The sequence below is a fragment of the Babylonia areolata genome, chromosome 12, assembly GCF_041734735.1.
Source record: "Babylonia areolata isolate BAREFJ2019XMU chromosome 12, ASM4173473v1, whole genome shotgun sequence".
Classification (NCBI taxonomy): domain Eukaryota; kingdom Metazoa; phylum Mollusca; class Gastropoda; order Neogastropoda; family Buccinidae; genus Babylonia; species Babylonia areolata.
In genome coordinates, this window is record NC_134887.1 from 4,539,348 (window position 1) to 4,556,847 (window position 17,500).

The 17,500-nt window shown below is 44.0% G+C and overlaps 1 protein-coding gene across 1 annotated transcript in view; it reads right to left on the bottom strand.

Annotated features, from left to right (window-relative positions):
- Nucleotides 1–4,394: 4,394 nt before the first annotated feature.
- Nucleotides 4,395–17,500, bottom strand: part of LOC143288244 (uncharacterized) — a 19,726-nt gene continuing 6,620 nt past the window's right edge. The window contains exons 3-7 of the mRNA XM_076596593.1: nt 16,717–16,977; nt 16,126–16,379; nt 9,109–9,720; nt 6,433–6,479; nt 4,395–4,484 (exon numbers count right to left, since the gene is read on the bottom strand). Of these exons, the coding sequence (XP_076452708.1) occupies nt 4,395–4,484; nt 6,433–6,479; nt 9,109–9,720; nt 16,126–16,379; nt 16,717–16,977 (1,264 nt within the window). The remainder of the gene's footprint in view (nt 4,485–6,432; nt 6,480–9,108; nt 9,721–16,125; nt 16,380–16,716; nt 16,978–17,500) is intronic.

The window sequence follows — 17,500 nt, forward strand, 5'->3', positions numbered from 1 at the left end:
TGCTAGTATCCCTCTCTACTACAGCTTGAGTGGTGGTCTGGATGCTAGTTGATCTGTTGAGGCAAAAATAAACGAATAGATGAATAAATGAAAAAAAAGAAAAGATTCTGAAAAAAAAGCGTCCTAACAGCCAAACACAAAACGTGACAAACGTAACAGTGTCTGCCTAAGAAGCGAGAGAATCTGAACAGCACGGGATAGAATCCAAACACTTGCCAGTATTTCATCCTCCTCTACTAGAGCTTGAGTGGTGGCCTGGATGCTAGTATCTCTCTCTACTAGAGCTTGAGTGGTGGTCTGGATGCTAGTATCCCTCTCTTCTACAGCTTGAGTGGTGGTCTGGATGCTAGTATCCCTCTCTACTACAGCTTGAGTGGTGGTCTGGACGCTTGTATCCCTCTCTACTAGAGCTTGAGTGCTGGTCTGGACGCTAGTCCATCTGTTGAAGCAAAACCCCCCAAAAACCCAAGACATAAACAAAAAAGAATGGAAATAAATAAAATAAAATAAAATAGAACTTCCTACCAGTCAAACACAAAACGTGACAAACGTAACAGTGGTAGCTTGGAGGTAACAGTGGCCGCCGAAGAAGCGAGAGAATCTGAACAGCACCGGATAGAATCCCCACACTTGCCAGTTTTTACCCCCCCCCCTCCCCTCCCTACTAGACCATTAGCGATGGTCTGGACACTAGTCGATCTGTTAAGGCACAAAATAAATTAAAAAAAAAAAACAACCTAAAAAACACAACGAAACAACAACAACAAAAAAGCTTCCTACCAGTCAAACACAAAACGTGACAAACGTAACAGTGGTAGCCTGGAGGTAACAGTGTCCGCCGAAGAAGCGAGAGAATCTGAACAACACCGGATAGAAACCCCACACTTACCAGTCTCCCCCCCCCCGCCCCCTCCCCGCCCCTCTCTTCTAGACCTTGAGTGATGGTGTGGACGCTAGTCAATCTGTTGAGGCACAAAATAATTTTAAATGAATAAATTCACAAACACAACGAAACAAAAAAAAAAACAAAAAAAAGCAAAAAAAACAAACAAAAAAAACAAACTTCCTACCAGTCAAACACAAAACGTGACAAACGTAACAGTGGTAGCCTGGAGGTAACGGTGTCCGCCGAAGAAACGAGAGAATCTGAACAGCACGGGACAGAATCCCACACCCACCCTCCACTTTGAATGATGGACTTTGAATGAGACGATCAACAGGGGGTCCCGTGTGTCGTCGCATGCACTTAGCGCACGTAAAAGAACAAAGACAATACGGGTGGCGAGTCCTGTGAACAAACAACACCAGCCCGAATCGTTTTTTTCTTTTGTTCAGGCAGAGAACTCTGCCGTGTCAAAAAGTCATACAACACAATGCAGACAGCTGCGTGACAATGGAAACGTGGTTGTGTGCAGTCAGCGTACCTGTCACCACACCAGAGTTGTCATAAAACCTCTCTTTTCGGATCAGCCACAGTCAAGCAACAGGCGTCAACCTGTGTTTTTCAACCTGCCGCCTGTCTTTGAAACAGACGTATCAACGATCTAAAACGTTCGGGTCGTTGTTCAGAGAACCTCTTTTAATCGCAGTAACTGGTAACAATCAGCGCTTTGATCTTTTTTTTTCCGAGCTCAGGTTGATGATGTGGATACTTACATAGCGCCTATCCTCCCTCGGAGACCAAGCTATAAGCGCTTTACAAACACGGGGCCATTTGCACAACAGGCTGCCTACCTGGGTAGAGCCGACTGACGGCTGCAATCAGATTTCATGCACGCAGACATACACACTCAGTCAGGCATGTAACATTTTATGTGTATCATCGTTTTGTTTATTTACCCTCGCCTTGTGGGCAGCCATACTCGGTTTTCAGGGGTGTGCATGCTGGGTATGTTCTTGTTTCCACAACCCAACCGAAAGCTGACATGGATTACCTGATCTTTAACGAGCTTATTTGATCTTCCGCGTGCGTATACACACGAAGGGGGTTCAGGCACCAGCAGGTCTGCACATGATGTTGACCTGGGAGATCGGAAAAATCTCCACCCGTTACCGTTACCGAGATTCGAACCCGGGACCCTCAGATTGAAAGTCCAACGCTTCAACCGCTCGGCAACGGCGCCTGAGCGAGACATTCACAGGCCCTCAAAACATAACCTACATTACTATAATAATACAGAATTATATTGTCTCCTGTGGGATAGTGGGATAGCGGGAGGAAGGGGGGTGTCGGTTGGTTGGGTGGGGGTGTGGGCTGGGGTGTCTTTGAGTATAAATAGTCTTCTGGAAATTCTTTGCTAGAAATTTCCTCTGCTCTATTTGTTTCCGCCCTTTTTTCTTCGTCCTTAGCTATCGTTTATGTGGTGTAGCGTATATGGATTTGTCCGAACGCAGTGACGCCTCCTTGGGTAGTTAACTGAACTAAACTGAACTCGGTTGTGATATTGTAAATACAGGCGAGGGCGCTTGCTGAGTTATTTGCCTGTGTGAACCTTTTTAACAAAAACGCATTTCTTATGTCTTTGAAGTATTTTTGTATCCCCTTTTACAATTAAAAAAAACAACACATACACACACACACACACACACACACACACACACACACACACAAACACAATTGAGGATGATGAATTAAGTGGAAAGGTTTGCGTCCTCGTGTAACAAATCACTTTGTACATGTGTTGTCAGTGACAATTTTTGATATAGTATCTTTGTGCATGTTAATTTTGATGTTGTCTGTTGGAAAATGCGGACAATTTTCACGCAGGAACAAAAGGTTCCCAGCCGATGTTTTGTAGTGTGACATCTTGTGAAACACATGAATCTGACGTCATCCATGAAATACGTCACGCTCGCTTGGGACTGTCTCCAATTTCTGAACGGCGGGCTTGCCCTTGGTGAATTCGGGAGTGCTAAATGGCTTGCCCTTGGTGAATTCGGGAGTGCTAACTGGCTTGCCCTTGGTGAATTCGGGAGTGCTCACTGGCTTGCCCTTGGTGAATGCGGGAGTGCTAACTGGCTTGCCTTTGGTGAATTCGGGAGTGCTAACTGGCTTGCCTTTGGTGAATTCGGGAGTGCTAACTGGCTTGCCCTTGGTGAATTCGGGAGTGCTAACTGGCTTGCCCTTGGTGAATTCGGGAGTGCTAACTGGCTTGCCCTTGGTGAAATAGGGAGTGCTAACTGGCTTGCCCTTGGTGAATTCGGGAGTGCTAACTGGCTTGCCCTTGGTGAATTCGGGAGTGCTAACTGGCTTGCCCTTGGTGAAATAGGGAGTGCTAACTGCCTTGCCCTTGGTGAAATAGGGAGTGCTAACTGCCTTGCCCTTGGTGAAATAGGGAGTGCTAACTGGCTTGCCCTTGGTGAATTAGGGAGTGCTAACTGGCTTGCCCTTGGTGAAATAGGGAGTGCTAACTGGCTTGCCTTTGGTGAATTCGGGAGTGCTAACTGGCTTCAATATCAATATCAAGGCGTGCAGGCCTGACAAGGCCTTTTGCCCGCTTGAAGTGGGGGAAAAAAAATCCCCACATATGTCTGATGCATTTTTCAACACTGAGTGTGCAATGCTTGAAAAATCAATAAATATGTAAATGAGTTTTGTATTTAAAATTTTTTAAATGAATATCAAGATAATTTTTAAATGTATTCACTGTTCCTGCGGAAACAACGTCTTGTGACAAATTGTTTCAAACATTTGTTACTCTGTTAGTAAAGAAATGTGCAAATCTGGAAGTTTTAACTGAAACTTTTAATAGTTTGTATTTGGTGAATTCGGGAGTGCTAACTGGCTTGCCTTTGGTGAAATCGGAGTGCTAACTGGCTTGCCTTTGGTGAAATAGGGAGTGCTAACTGGCTTGCCTTTAGTGAATTCGGGATTACTAACTGGCTTGCCTTTGGTGAAATCGGACTGCTAACTGGCTTGCCTTTGGTGAAATAGGGAATCGGGAGTGCTAACTGGCTTGCCCTTGGTGAATTCGGGAGTGCTAGCTGGCTTGCCCTTGGTGAATTCGGGAGTGCTAACTGGCATGCCCTTGGTGAAATCGGGAGTGCGAACTTGTTTGCCTTTGGTGAATTCGGGAGTGCTAGCTGGCTTGCCCTTGGTGAAATCGGGAGTGCTCACTGGCTTGCCCTTGGTGAATTCGGGAGTGCTAGCTGGCTTGCCCTTGGTGAATTCGGGAGTGCGAACTTGTTTGCCTTTGGTGAATTGCCCTTGGTGAAATCGGGAGTGCTCACTGGCTTGCCCTTGGTGAATTCGGGAGTGCTAGCTGGCTTGCCCTTGGTGAATTCGGGAGTGCTAGCTGGCTTGCCCTTGGTGAATTCGGGAGTGCCAGAAACATTCCCGTTGGGAACAACGTCGTCTGGTTGTGGCAGACTGAGATAAGGGAGACGCTGGTCCGCTACCGTCCCAGGGGAAAGACTACCAGCTGAGGGAGAGCGGCCATGCCAAAGACCACCTGGAAGGGCGGACCACCCATCGGTGTGGTGCCCTGTGTACCATGGTGTCCGTCGGTGTGGTGCCCTGTGTACCATGGTGTCCATCGGTGTGGTGCCCTGTGTACCATGGTGTCCATCGGTGTGGTGCCCTGTGTACCATGGTGTCCATCAGTGTGGTGCCCTGTGTACCATGGTGTCCGTCGGTGTGGTGCCCTGTGTACCATGGTGTCCATCAGTGTGGTGCCCTGTGTACCATGGTGTCCATCAGTGTGGTGCCCTGTGTACCATGGTGTCCATCAGTGTGGTGCCCTGTGTACCATGGTGTCCATCAGTGTGGTGCCCTGTGTACCATGGTGTCCGTCGGTGTGGTGCCCTGTGTACCATGGTGTCCGTCAGTGTGGTGCCCTGTGTACCATGGTGTCCATCGGTGTGGTGCCCTGTGTACCATGGTGTCCGTCGGTGTGGTGCCCTGTGTACCATGGTGTCCATCGGTGTGGTGCCCTGTGTACCATGGTGTCCATCGGTGTGGTGCCCTGTGTACCATGGTGTCCATCAGTGTGGTGCCCTGTGTACCATGGTGTCCATCAGTGTGGTGCCCTGTGTACCATGGTGTCCATCGGTGTGGTGCCCTGTGTACCATGGTGTCCATCAGTGTGGTGCCCTGTGTACCATGGTGTCCATCGGTGTGGTGCCCTGTGTACCATGGTGTCCGCCAGTGGTGTGTCGGCGCCGAAGATGTGTGGGCAGCCGTCGTCGTAGTGTGTGAAGTTTCTTTTTGTTTATTTTGAGTGAGTTCGGAAACTAACAAGGCAAGGCAAGGCAAGGCAAGGCAAGGAGTTTATTTCGTGTGCCCCCTGGGGGCACTGAGACATTTCACACGTTCACCATCTACACACATCAAATGAATACAAAAAGAGTGATGTCAAAAACAAGAAGTAGGTGTAATAGCATTTATTTTTGTGGCACTTTGAATGTGTGGTTGAGATTGCGCGTGCGTGTTGTTGCTTGTGATGCTAGGGGAAGCAATTGCGTGTTGTTGCTTGTGATGCTAGGGGAAGCAATTGCGTGTTGTTGCTTGTGATGCTGGGGGAAGCAATTGCGTGTTGGTGCTTGTGATGCTAGGGGAAGCAGTTGCGTGTTGGTGCTTGTGATGCTAGGGGAAGCAATTACGTGTTGGTGCTTGTGATGCTAGGGGAAGGAGTTGCGTGTTTCTTATGAATATGATTTTATTGTGATCATCGCTCCTCAGTGTCAGTGAGTACAGTTCTGGATAGCTTAGCTGATCCCGTCACAGCAACTGTAAGCCAGAGCGTGAGAATCGGCTGGACCGGACGGGTCCTAGTGTTTCGAAGTTTGGCCTGTTGTCACACTGATGAGGTGAGGATATCTATGGTATTAACGTTAGGTCCTATTATTCTGATTATTATTTATAGATATTTGGTTCTTCATTATTTGTCAAAACATTTTGTATTTATTCTGGTTATGAATTGGATTACTTAATTTCACTATTTTAGTAAACGAATGAAAGGTGATCCGTGTCTGGGATTGTTTGGTTATTGTTCATTTCTACTGAATTGTCTTTGTAATTTCTATGGATCGATTCATCCAAATGATAAAGTGTTATATTTGTGTTGTCAAAATACTTTCATGCTGTACATTACAAATATAGTTTATGCAGTATTTATTATATTGTTTTATAAATATTTTTTGTATGTTTTATTAAATGGAGTTTATGTACTTTTTGTGCAGAGGCTCGCGCATTGTCGCGCATTGTCGCGCATTGTAGAGCGCATTGTAGCGCATTGTCGCGCATTGTAGAGCGCATTGTCGCGCATTGTAGCGCAATGTCGCGCATTGTAGAGCGCATTGTCGCGCATTGTAGCGCATTGTCGCGCGTTGTCGCGCATTGACGAAATTACGAGATCAGAATAGAGAAACTCTGTAAAACGATCTTGTGTGAGGTGTTTATTCCCTTTTCCTCCCCCTCCTGTTCTTCCTTACCCTCTTGAGGAAAACGCTGTTCCGAAGATAGAACCCACACCGAACAACTACAACATAGGCTCATTTGTTCAATCACTTAATATACACATTGACAAGTACTATTTCACTCATAATACAAAGAAACATACACACAAAAAAGCAACAACAACAAAAAAGCAAAAAAAGCGTATCAACAGACAAAACGTTGATAAAGAGAGCTGCGAATAGCAGAAACCAATGATTTAAGTTTTAACAGTATTCTTTTGTTTTTTTCAGAAAATAATTGGTGGAATTTAATGGTGTTTGGGCGGATTCTATAATACCTAGATAAACATTTTTGTCTGATGCTTTCCAAAAAATGAGCACACAAACAAATAGTGAAACTCATCAGCAATGACGTTTGTGGAACATTTATCACTGATTCTTTCATTTCTGGGTAAACTGTCAAAACGCAGTCTATTAACAGGCAAAGGATTATTAGTTGTTCAAAACTTAACTAACTCAACGAACTAACGAACGTTTATTTTCTTACAATCTTTACTTTGATTATATATTAATTAATATCATTAAGTGTTTTCGTTCTTCCAAAAAACAACAACAACAAAAAACAAAAAACAAAAAATCTAGATTCGCGTTTGTGTTGTGCTTTATGGTTCGAATGGAGTGCCAGATGAAAACGTTTAAAAAAAAAAAAAATCCGTTGCACCTCAGCACAGCCTAGTTTGATTTTTCCGTTTCCCAAAGTGCAGAACAAGTGTGTGAAGTGAGTGCTAAACACGGGACCTCAGTTTATCGCTTCATCTGAATGACGCTCAATTGGATTTTTTTTCTAGTCAAACTTGAGAGAAAGGGCGAAAGTGAGGAATCGAACCCAGACCCTCTCGGACGCTGTACTGGCAGATGACCATCTGAACCATTCTGCCACCTTCCTCCTTGACAGACACCTGCTTGAAACTGAAAGTGAAAAACTGAAAACTGAAACAAACAAAGCGACATACCACGTAAGGATAGCCATCGACAATGTCAGTTCTGATGCCCTGTCTATGATGGCAGCTGACAGCGTGCTGAGAGTGAGCCCCGTTATCAAAAGCACCATCAAAGCATCCACGTGTTTGAAGCTGTGGAGACCGCGTTTGGCCCCCTTTAATTCAAGGGCCGATTGTTGTGGTTGATGATAGCGCGTGTACTGCATCATGTGTCTCCACAGCTGCTATTCCGACAGCCTTCAATCCCAACTTTTTGCTGCTTTTAGAACCACGTGTGTAAAGAAAGCGAGTGTGTGCGTGTGTGTGTGTGTGTGTGTGTGTGTGTGTGTGTGCGCGCGTGTGTGTGTGCGCGCGCGTGCGCGTGTGTGTGTGTGTGTGTTGTGTGTGTGTTGTGTGTGTGTGTGACTGTGACTGTGTGTGTGTGTCTGAGTGTGTATGTTGTGTGTGCGTGTGTGTATGTGTGTGTGTGTGTGCTGTGTGTGCGTGTGTGTGTGTGTATGCTGTGTGTGCGTGCGTGTGCGTGTCTGTGTGTATGTATGTGTGTGTGTGTGTGCTGTGTGTGCGTGTGTGTGTGTGTATGCTGTGTGTGCGTGCGTGTGCGTGTCTGTGTGTATGTGTGTGTGTGTGCGTGTACTCTGTGTGTGTGTGTGTGTGTATGCTGTGTGTGTGTGCGTGTGTGTATGTGTGTGTGTGTGTGTGTATGCTGTGTGTGCGTCCGTGTGCGTGTCTGTGTGTATGTGTGTGTGAGTGTGTGTGTGTGCGTGCGTGCGTGCGAGAATGTGTGTGTGTGTGTGTGTGTGTGCTTGCGTGCATGCGTAGGGATGTGGAAAAATAAACACAGAGAGAGATAGAGAGAGTGAGAGAGAGTGTGATGTGTGTGTGCGTGTGCATGCGTGCGCGTTTGTGTGCGCGTACGTGCTTGCGTGCGTGCGTGTGAGTGTGGAAAAATAGAGAGAGAGAGAGAATGTGACAGAGGTGCCAATTATTTTCATCTTTAAATCATTTGAAACAACACGATTCATTTTCATCTTTAATTCCGTTGAAATACAGCAATCACAGTTTACCAATGAAAACGTAACACACGAAGAGAACGCGTGCTACTGGAGACGTTTAGCTGTTTTACCATACTGCAATGCTTTTAATCTGACTACACCCCAAATCAGTTCAGAAAAAAAAATCACAAACTGTTTTTCAGTTCTGCAGTACATTCACAACCCGAGATACCAGTTCAAATTTTGAAAATATATGGAATAATACATGTAACTTAAGAAGTACTGATATGGAATTAAAACTAATTAGACAGAGCAAAGAATTACGTAATTACATTGAAATACAATAAAGCGAAATACGTATTGAAGGTAAATGTTCTTTTTTTATGTAGTAGATGTGGAGCCTTGGAACTGACACTAGGACTGAAACCTAGACTCCAGCACAGAGATCTCACAGACATTTCAAGTGGAGATGGGCTGCCTTATACATTGTACACATATGACAGTCAGTTGTATCCGACTATGACCATCATGACAGCAGAGGAGGCAACTGCTGTCCCGACCATCTGGGTTGGAATTTGATTTGATTATAGTGGAGAGTGTCTCGTGCCCAAGTTACATTGCCAGCTCTCTGCGGCATGAGGGCTTCAGGACAGTGGGCGTTGGAATGCCCTATTCCACCCCCTCACCTCCAAAAAAAGGCCAACAACACTACAGCTCACTGTGGAAGTAAACCCCCCGCTGGAAAGTCCAGTCCTGGGGGTCGTTGGGAAAGGTGATCACCGCCCGCTGGTACCTCCCTTCACCGTCACCGTTCAGAAACCTCAGCGTCAGGAACAACGTCTCGTTCACACCGCCACCCATCGACAGGAAGCTACGCCCCCCCAACACCTCCCCCGCCAGAACGCCGCCACGGACCGTTTTGTGCAGCCGTGCAGACAGCTCGTTCAGCCTCAGCAACAAACCGTGTGCAGACCCTTCGCTCACCACCAGGTCTCCAATCAACCTGTTGCCGTACGAACCGAGGTAGGCCTGGGCATCCTTCCAGCTGCTGTCGCTCAGGGAAATGCTGGAGGAGTGGGTGGGGTTGGTGGAGGTGGAGGTGTCGGGGGCAGGGTGTGGCTGGAAGTCGCAGACGTTCAGAGGACTGAGCCAGGATTCCAGCCCCAGCACAAGATCCGTCAGGTGGAAGAGGATGGAGTTGCAGACGTGGAAGGCTTTCTGGTAGCCAGGTCCGTTGGTGGCAATGAAGATGCCAAGGTCAAGGTCGGGGATGAAGGCCAGGAGGGAGGTGAAGGCGAATATACCTCCGGGATGATAGACCACAGGGTATTCTGAGAGTGATAGACCACAGGGTATTCTGAGAGTGATAGACCACAGGGTAGTGATAGACCACGGGGTATTCTGAGAGCGATAGACCACGGGGTAGTGATAGACCACAGGGTATTCTGAGAGCGATAGACCACAGGGTAGTGATAGACCACAGGGTATTCTGAGAGTGATAGACCACAGGGTAGTGATAGACCACAGGGTATTCTGAGAGTGATAGACCACAGGGTAGTGATAGACCACAGGGTATTCTGAGAGTGATAGACCACAGGGTATTCTGAGAGCGATAGACCACGGGGTAGTGATAGACCACAGGGTATTCTGAGAGTGATAGACCACAGGGTAGTGATAGACCACGGGGTATTCTGAGAGTGATAGACCACAGGGTAGTGATAGACCACGGGGTAGTGATAGACCACGGGGTATTCTGAGAGTGATAGACCACGGGGTATTCTGACAGTGAAGGAGAGATGTGTATCACCGTTTGATGATGGCAATGATGGTGATGGTAATGATGATGATAATGGTGATGATGATGGTGACGATAATGGTGATGATGATGGTGATGATGATGAAGATGGTAATGATGATGGTGATGATGATGGTGGTGGTGGAGATGATGATGGTGATGATGATGGTGGTGGTGGTTTTGGTGATGATGGTGATGGTGATGATAATGATGGTGATGATGGTCGTGGCGGTGATGGTGACGATGGTAATGATGGTGACTTAGGCGATGATGATGATGAAGGTGATGATGGTAGTGATGAATGTGACGATGGTGATGATGATGGTAATGGTGGTGATGATGGTGATGTAGGTGGTGATGATGGTGATAACGATGGTGATGATGATGATGATGGTAGTGATGGAGATGATGACGATGATGATGATGGTAATGGTGGTGATGGTGATGATCGTGATAATGGTGATGGTGATGATAGTGGTTATGACGATAATGGTGATGATGGTGATGATAATGATGATGGTGATGATGATAATGGTGGTGGTGGTGGTGGTGATGATGATGATGATGATAGTGATTGAAATGATGATGATGATGGTGATAACGGTGATGATGGTGATGGTGATAATTGTGATGATGATAGTGATGACAGTGGTTATGGTGGTGATGATGGTGATGGTGATGATGATGACGGTGATGGTGATGTTGATAGTGATGATGATGTTGGTGGTGATGGTGATGATGATAGTGATGATGGTGGTGATGGTGATGATGATGATGGTTATGGTGATGATGGTGATGATAGTGGTTATGGTGATGATGATGGTGATGGTAATGATGATGGTGATAATGGTGATGGTGATGATCGTGATGGTGATGATGATAATGATGAGCATGATGGTAATGATAATGATGATGGTGATGATGATGATGGTGGTGACGGTGTTGATGGTGGTGATGTAGATGATGGTGATGATGATGGTGGTGATGGTGGTGATGATGATGGTGATGCTAATGATGGTGGTGATGGTGATGGAGATGATGATGGTGGTGGTGATGGTGATAGTGATGATGCTGATGATGGTGGTGATGGAGATGAGATGATGGTGGTGGTGATGATGATGATGATGGTGATGATGTTGATGATGATGATGATGATCATGGTAATTGTTCACAAACGCTCTATATGGTGATGATGATGGTGGTGATGATGATGGTGACGGTGATGATGGTGATGATTATGGTGGTGATGATGGTTGTGATGGTCATGACGGTAATGATGATAGTGATGATGATGATGATGGTGACGATGATGATGATGATGATGATGACGGTGATAATGGTGGTGATGGTGATGATGATGATGGTGGTGATGGTGATGATGGTGGTGGTGATGGTGATGATGGTGGTGGTGATGATGATGGTGATGCGGATGGTGGTGGTGATGGTGATGATGATGGTGGTGGTGATGATGGTGGTGATGGCGATGATGGTGGTGGTGGTGATGATGATGATGAAGATGAAGATGATGATGATGAACCGGGACCCTCACAAACACTGTATTAGGAGATAAGCGTCTTCTGCATTTGGCCACTTTCCCTCAAATATATTCAACATCCGTTCTCTCTCTCTCTCTCTCTCTCTCTCTCTCTCTCTCTCTCTCTCTGTGTGTGTGTGTGTGTGTGTGTGTGTGTGTGTGTGTGTGTGTGTGTGTGTGTGTGTGTGTGTGCATGCAGCAGTGACACAGAAGGTGAATTTGCTTTTCTGTCACCACACGGCAGCAGCTTTATTGATTATTTTCTTTTATCTGAAGATTTATAAGCAGGGTGTGATCTACACATTGATGATTCATGGCACCTACCAGTAGTGCAAAGGTGGAAACATAGTCAATGTAATGAGAAGAGTCAAAAACCAATTGAAAAGGGGGACTGCTCTGGTGAAATCAGGATTATCTGGAATGATGAGAAGTTGCAGATATATAAAGAGGAGCTACACAGCAATGATTTCAAAGACAGTCTGAGTGAAGCTATCGGTATGTTAGATTTGTGTTGATAGCGAGGTTGAATTGTTCACAAACGCTCTATATGGAGCTTTGGACTTTAGGAACCCCCCCCCCCCCTCCCAATGCGTTCATTGCCAGAGTAGTTGGATAGTTATTAAAATGTATTGCGGGTGTCAGCAAAGTTTGGAGAAATAAAAAGAAAAAAAAGGAAGAAAAATAGGGTACAGCGTGTACTGGATGTACCCACGATATTCATCAAAATCGGGGTGGATTTTATTTGCAATAGTCTCAAGCTATAATCTAAGAAAGAATTTAATGACTGATTTGATATAGAATGCAGGCAGCAGAAGAAACGGGTCAGAAGACTCCTTAAGAGATTCCAAAGATGTAAGACAGAAAGCGTTAAGAATCAGTGGAAAAGAAGACTATGTCAAGGAGAGGAAGGATTATGTTAAGCAAAAAAGGACAAAGAAAGGAGCGTACGAAGAAGAAAGAAGAGAAAAATTAAGAAACTGCGTTCATGACCCTAAGCTGTTCTGGTCAATAATAAGATCAGTTAACCGGAAAGCAGTGGTTTATAATGACATTAGCTCCGAACAGTGGTATATCCTGATAATAGTTCTGACCAGGAAGAAGTAATGACGGAAGAAGCGGTAGATGTGGAGGAAGAACATCTGTTCAATGACCCAATATCAGAACAGGAAATCATAACGAGTATAAAAAAAAACTGAAATCGGGTAAAAGTGCTGGTCCAGATTATATTATCGGCGAAATGCAAAAAAATTCAAACAGTTATATTATGAAATTTCTAGTTACCCTGTTTAACAAATTATTTGAAAGTGGAACATCTCCGTTGGTCTGGGCAAAATCCATTATTGTGCCTATACATGAAAAGGGAGACACAAACAACCCGGACAATTACAGAGGAATACCCTTGACAAGTACAATTAGTAAAGTGTATACAAACATTTTAAATCGAAGATTTTAAGAATGGACAGAATTAGAAGAAAACATTATAGAGGAACAGGCGGGCTTTAGAACAGGTTATAGTACTGTCGACCATATATCTACTATACGCTTTAGTCCAAAAGCATCTTTTATGTAAGACTAAGCTATACGTAGCATTCGTAGACTTCACAAAAGCATTTGATTCTGTGAACAGAAACATCCTGTGGAGTACTCTAAGAAAAAGCGGGGTCCATGGAAAGTTTTACATGGCTGTTAAAAGCATCTACTATTCTGTACTTGTATGTATTCGGGCTTTTTTCAGTGTCCAAGAGGGGTTAAACAAGGTTTTATGCTAAGCCCACAGTTGTTTCCCTTTTTCATCAATGAATTAGCAGTGGAGTTATAAAAGAAGGGTAGACATGGAATATAAATGACACCTGGCGCAACAGAATTGTTCTTTATGCTATTTGCTGATGATGTTGTTCTATTGTCTGACACACCCACAGAGTTACAAAATCAATTAAATGCCCTTAAGCAAGAAACAGACAGACTACAACTAACAGTAAACCTCGATAAGACCAATATTATAGTTTTCCGCAATGGAGGTCATCTTTCGACTCATAAAAAATGGTGCTATGGTGATAGGGAAATAAAAGTAACCAATACATATAAATATTTAGGAATGTTATTCACAACAAAGTTGAGTTTGACGTCTGTGTGGGATGAAGCAAATAGAAAAGGGAAAAAAAGGTGTAATCCAAAATTATAAAATCACTCAGGAGACTGCATTCGACTGACGCACAACTTTTTTGGAAACTTTTCGACACACAAATAACTAAATGGAAAAGGTGCATACATTTGCAATGAACGCTTTCTTGGTATCCCATTACACTCATCAAATACTATAATGTATGGCGAAACCGGCAGATACCCATTGCATATTAGATCAATTGTAAAATGCATAAAATATTGGCTTAAACTAACAAGACTGCCAACATCACTATTGTGTAGACAAGCATACGAGATGCTGCTGCTGCAAGAGGAGAAGGGCAAACAGAACTGGGTATTCCACATCAAGAAAACACTAACAGAACATGGATTCGGTCTTGTTTGGATGTGCCTAGGAGTAGGGCACGAGAGGGGCTTTGTATCGCAATTTAAAGATAGACTTATAGCATGTTACAAACAAAACTGGTACATAAATGTTTCTATTCATTTATATTTTTTTTTTCAAACAGGGAAGTATATGAAGATCGTAACAAATAGATGGCATAAAATCTGCTTTGCGAAGCTCAGATTGAGAGCACTTGGACTGAATGCCAGCAGTTTCAGTTTCAGTTTCAGTAGCTCAAGGAGGCGTCACTGCGTTCGGACAAATCCATATACGCTACACCACATCTGCCAAGCAGATGCCTGACCAGCAGCGTAACCCAACGCGCTTAGTCAGGCCTTGAGAAAAAAAAAAGAGAGAAAAAAAAGGTGAATAAATAATAGATACGCTTACATAAATAAATAAATAAATAATAATTATGATATAAAAAAGGTAGCAGTAATGGTAATAATAATAAAATAATAATAATAATAAATAAATAAATGAACAAGACAACAATGATGATAAATAAGCAAATAAATGCCAGCAGAAGATGGTTTGATTCAGACGGAGCAACTTCTTGCCCATTGTGTGGCGAAAGCCCAGAAGGTGAAAATCATTTCATATTTAACTGCAAAAGATACGATGAATTGCGAAAAAAACTGTACCCTTTTCAACACAGCTCCAGCGCAGAGAAAAGATTTGTTCGGTAAATTGATGACAGAAAATGAAGATATGATACCTTCACTTGCAAAATATGTATCTGAGGCAATAAATATGCGGAAAACGTCCATCTTCGGGTCCAAACACTCATTAGCAAAATAAAAATTAGTATAGGTAAAGAGGAAGGGCTACATTTGGATGGTCAATCTCGACACTGTAATTATGAAATGTGTTCGTATTGATATATATGTTTCGATGATACAGGCTTAGATTATTATTATATGTTTTATGTGTACTTTGTTTTGTGTTCGTATTGATATGTGTCGATGTCCCATTAGTATTAAAAACTAGTATGGGTTCTATGAGGAAAAAACATAGATAAAAAGGAAGGGCTACATTTGGATGGTCAATCTTGACATTGTAATTATTTGATGTGTTCGTATTGATATGATAGGTTTTGATGTTGAGGCAGGTTTTGATGTTGAGGCATAAATAATTATTTCAGAATTTATATATACTTTAGTATGTGTTTGTATTGATATGATGTGTGTCGATGCTGTATGCGTAAATATTTATTATATGATTTATCTGTAATTTATTTTCTGTGTACTGTCCAAACCTTGGAGACGAACGACCGAAAAAAAAGCACATTACCCCCCTGTCACGTGTACTTTATTAAGCTAATGACAAAGTGCCAAAGTGTCGCAAATCTCTTATTAGTTTATGTTGTTTCAATTTGGTTGTTTTTTTCTTTGTTATATTTTTATATATTCTGCACCATTTTGTTCTGGTTAGTACATACTGTGTCACCAGAGCTTTTCAACAAATGACATTAACCATTTCACTCTCTCTCTCTCTCTCTCTCTCTCTCTCTCTCTCTCTCTCTCTCTCTCTCTCACGGCGATGACTTGCGCTCCACACTGTTTAAATAATTGCCCCTGTACTCCCTACCTCTCACTCCCCGATCCCCCGACCCACCCACTTGACACGTGCAAAATGGCCGAGTCATTAAAATCTTTCTCTCTCTCTCTCTCGACAAAAGCATGATATGATTCGAAATGCTTGAACAATGTTTCGATAATCTTTTTGTAGAAAAACAGAAACATCCAAACAAATGAATTTTACATTTGAATCTAATCCAGTTGTTCAAAAAGTATTCATTTTTTGGATTTTTGTTGTTGTTGTTTTATTGTATTTTTGTTCCAGCCAAAAACGTTTCCTGCATTTGTAGCGCCACTCACCTCTGTAGACGGCCGTGAACCAAGCGAGGCCATAACCAACGTCAGAATACAGCACAGGAAACTGAGGTCTGTGCAGAAAGTGCCCGTCCTTTCTGGGCAGTAGAACTTCCGCTGTTTGCATTTTCTGTACGGCTTTCTCTGGAAGGACCCTGGCGCCGTCTGATGTCACGCCATGGTGCAGGAGCACGTGCATCCAGTGACTCATGTCGTCAGCTGATGACACCATTCCTCCACACGATCTGTAGGCACTGACGCTGCAAGCAAGGCAGTGAACTGTTTTTCAGTTAGGCAGTTTGGGATGGATGCTGACCATTTACAATGCAGGTATGTAAAAAGCGATGTCAAAGTTCAATCTATCTATCGATCTATCATTTTCCAGACGATTCCAAACAAACAAGGAAGGACAAGTTTGTGAAGAATGGTTCAGTCTCTGATTGGTTGTAAATGAAACGAACCATAATTACACATCATACAGTTGGTGTTTAAACTTCGTAGGGCCTGTAATGAAGCTTGGTCAGAAAGAAACCACATACTACCCTTACTCTGTATAAAGGGAAGTATCAAGCTCTACAAACCACATACTACCCTTACTCTGTATAAAGGGAAGTATCAAGCTCTACAAGCTTTCCTCCAGCTTCCATATAGGTAGTGGCTAAGTCATTCGTCTTCATCTCTGGATCGACGAGTGTAGTGTGCTCCATCTTCATTGGCTGAAGCAAGCGCGTGCGCAGCAGCTCCTCCCATGAAGCCCCGCCCAACACCTCGGCGACACGCCCAGCCAAAGTGTACATGAAGTCGTTGTAGGCGTAACCATCACGAAAGGGGGCGGATGTCGGCAAGTGTCTGATTCTCCTGAAAGAAAGAAGACGGGTTCGCACAAAGTTAAAGACCACTTGGAAAATGGTTCTCTTTTCTTCTTGTGTGTATAATTGTGTGATTGTATAGATATCTGCATCGATTATTTGTAACCTTTTAACGTCTAGGAGGAAGGTGGCAGAATGGGTAAGACGCTCATATGGCAATTCAGTATACTTTGAGGGTGTGGGCTCCATTCCTGCTCTCACCCTGTCTCCCACCTTTGACTGGGAAATCACTCAGCGTCCAGTCACTCGGGTGAGACTAGATCATGAGTGCACCACGCGCTTGGCGCACTGAAATAGAACCCATGTCTACAAAAGTGTCGTCCTCTGGCTGAAATTCTGGAGGAAAAAATCCACTCAGACGCGTACACAAATATCCATACATGCACTCAAGGCCTGACCAGCATGCTGTGTTCGCTACTGTCAGGCATCTGTCAGGCAGATGTGATGTGGCACAAGTGGATTTGTTCGAACGCAGTGACGTCCCCTTGAGAAACTGACACTGAAAACTGAGT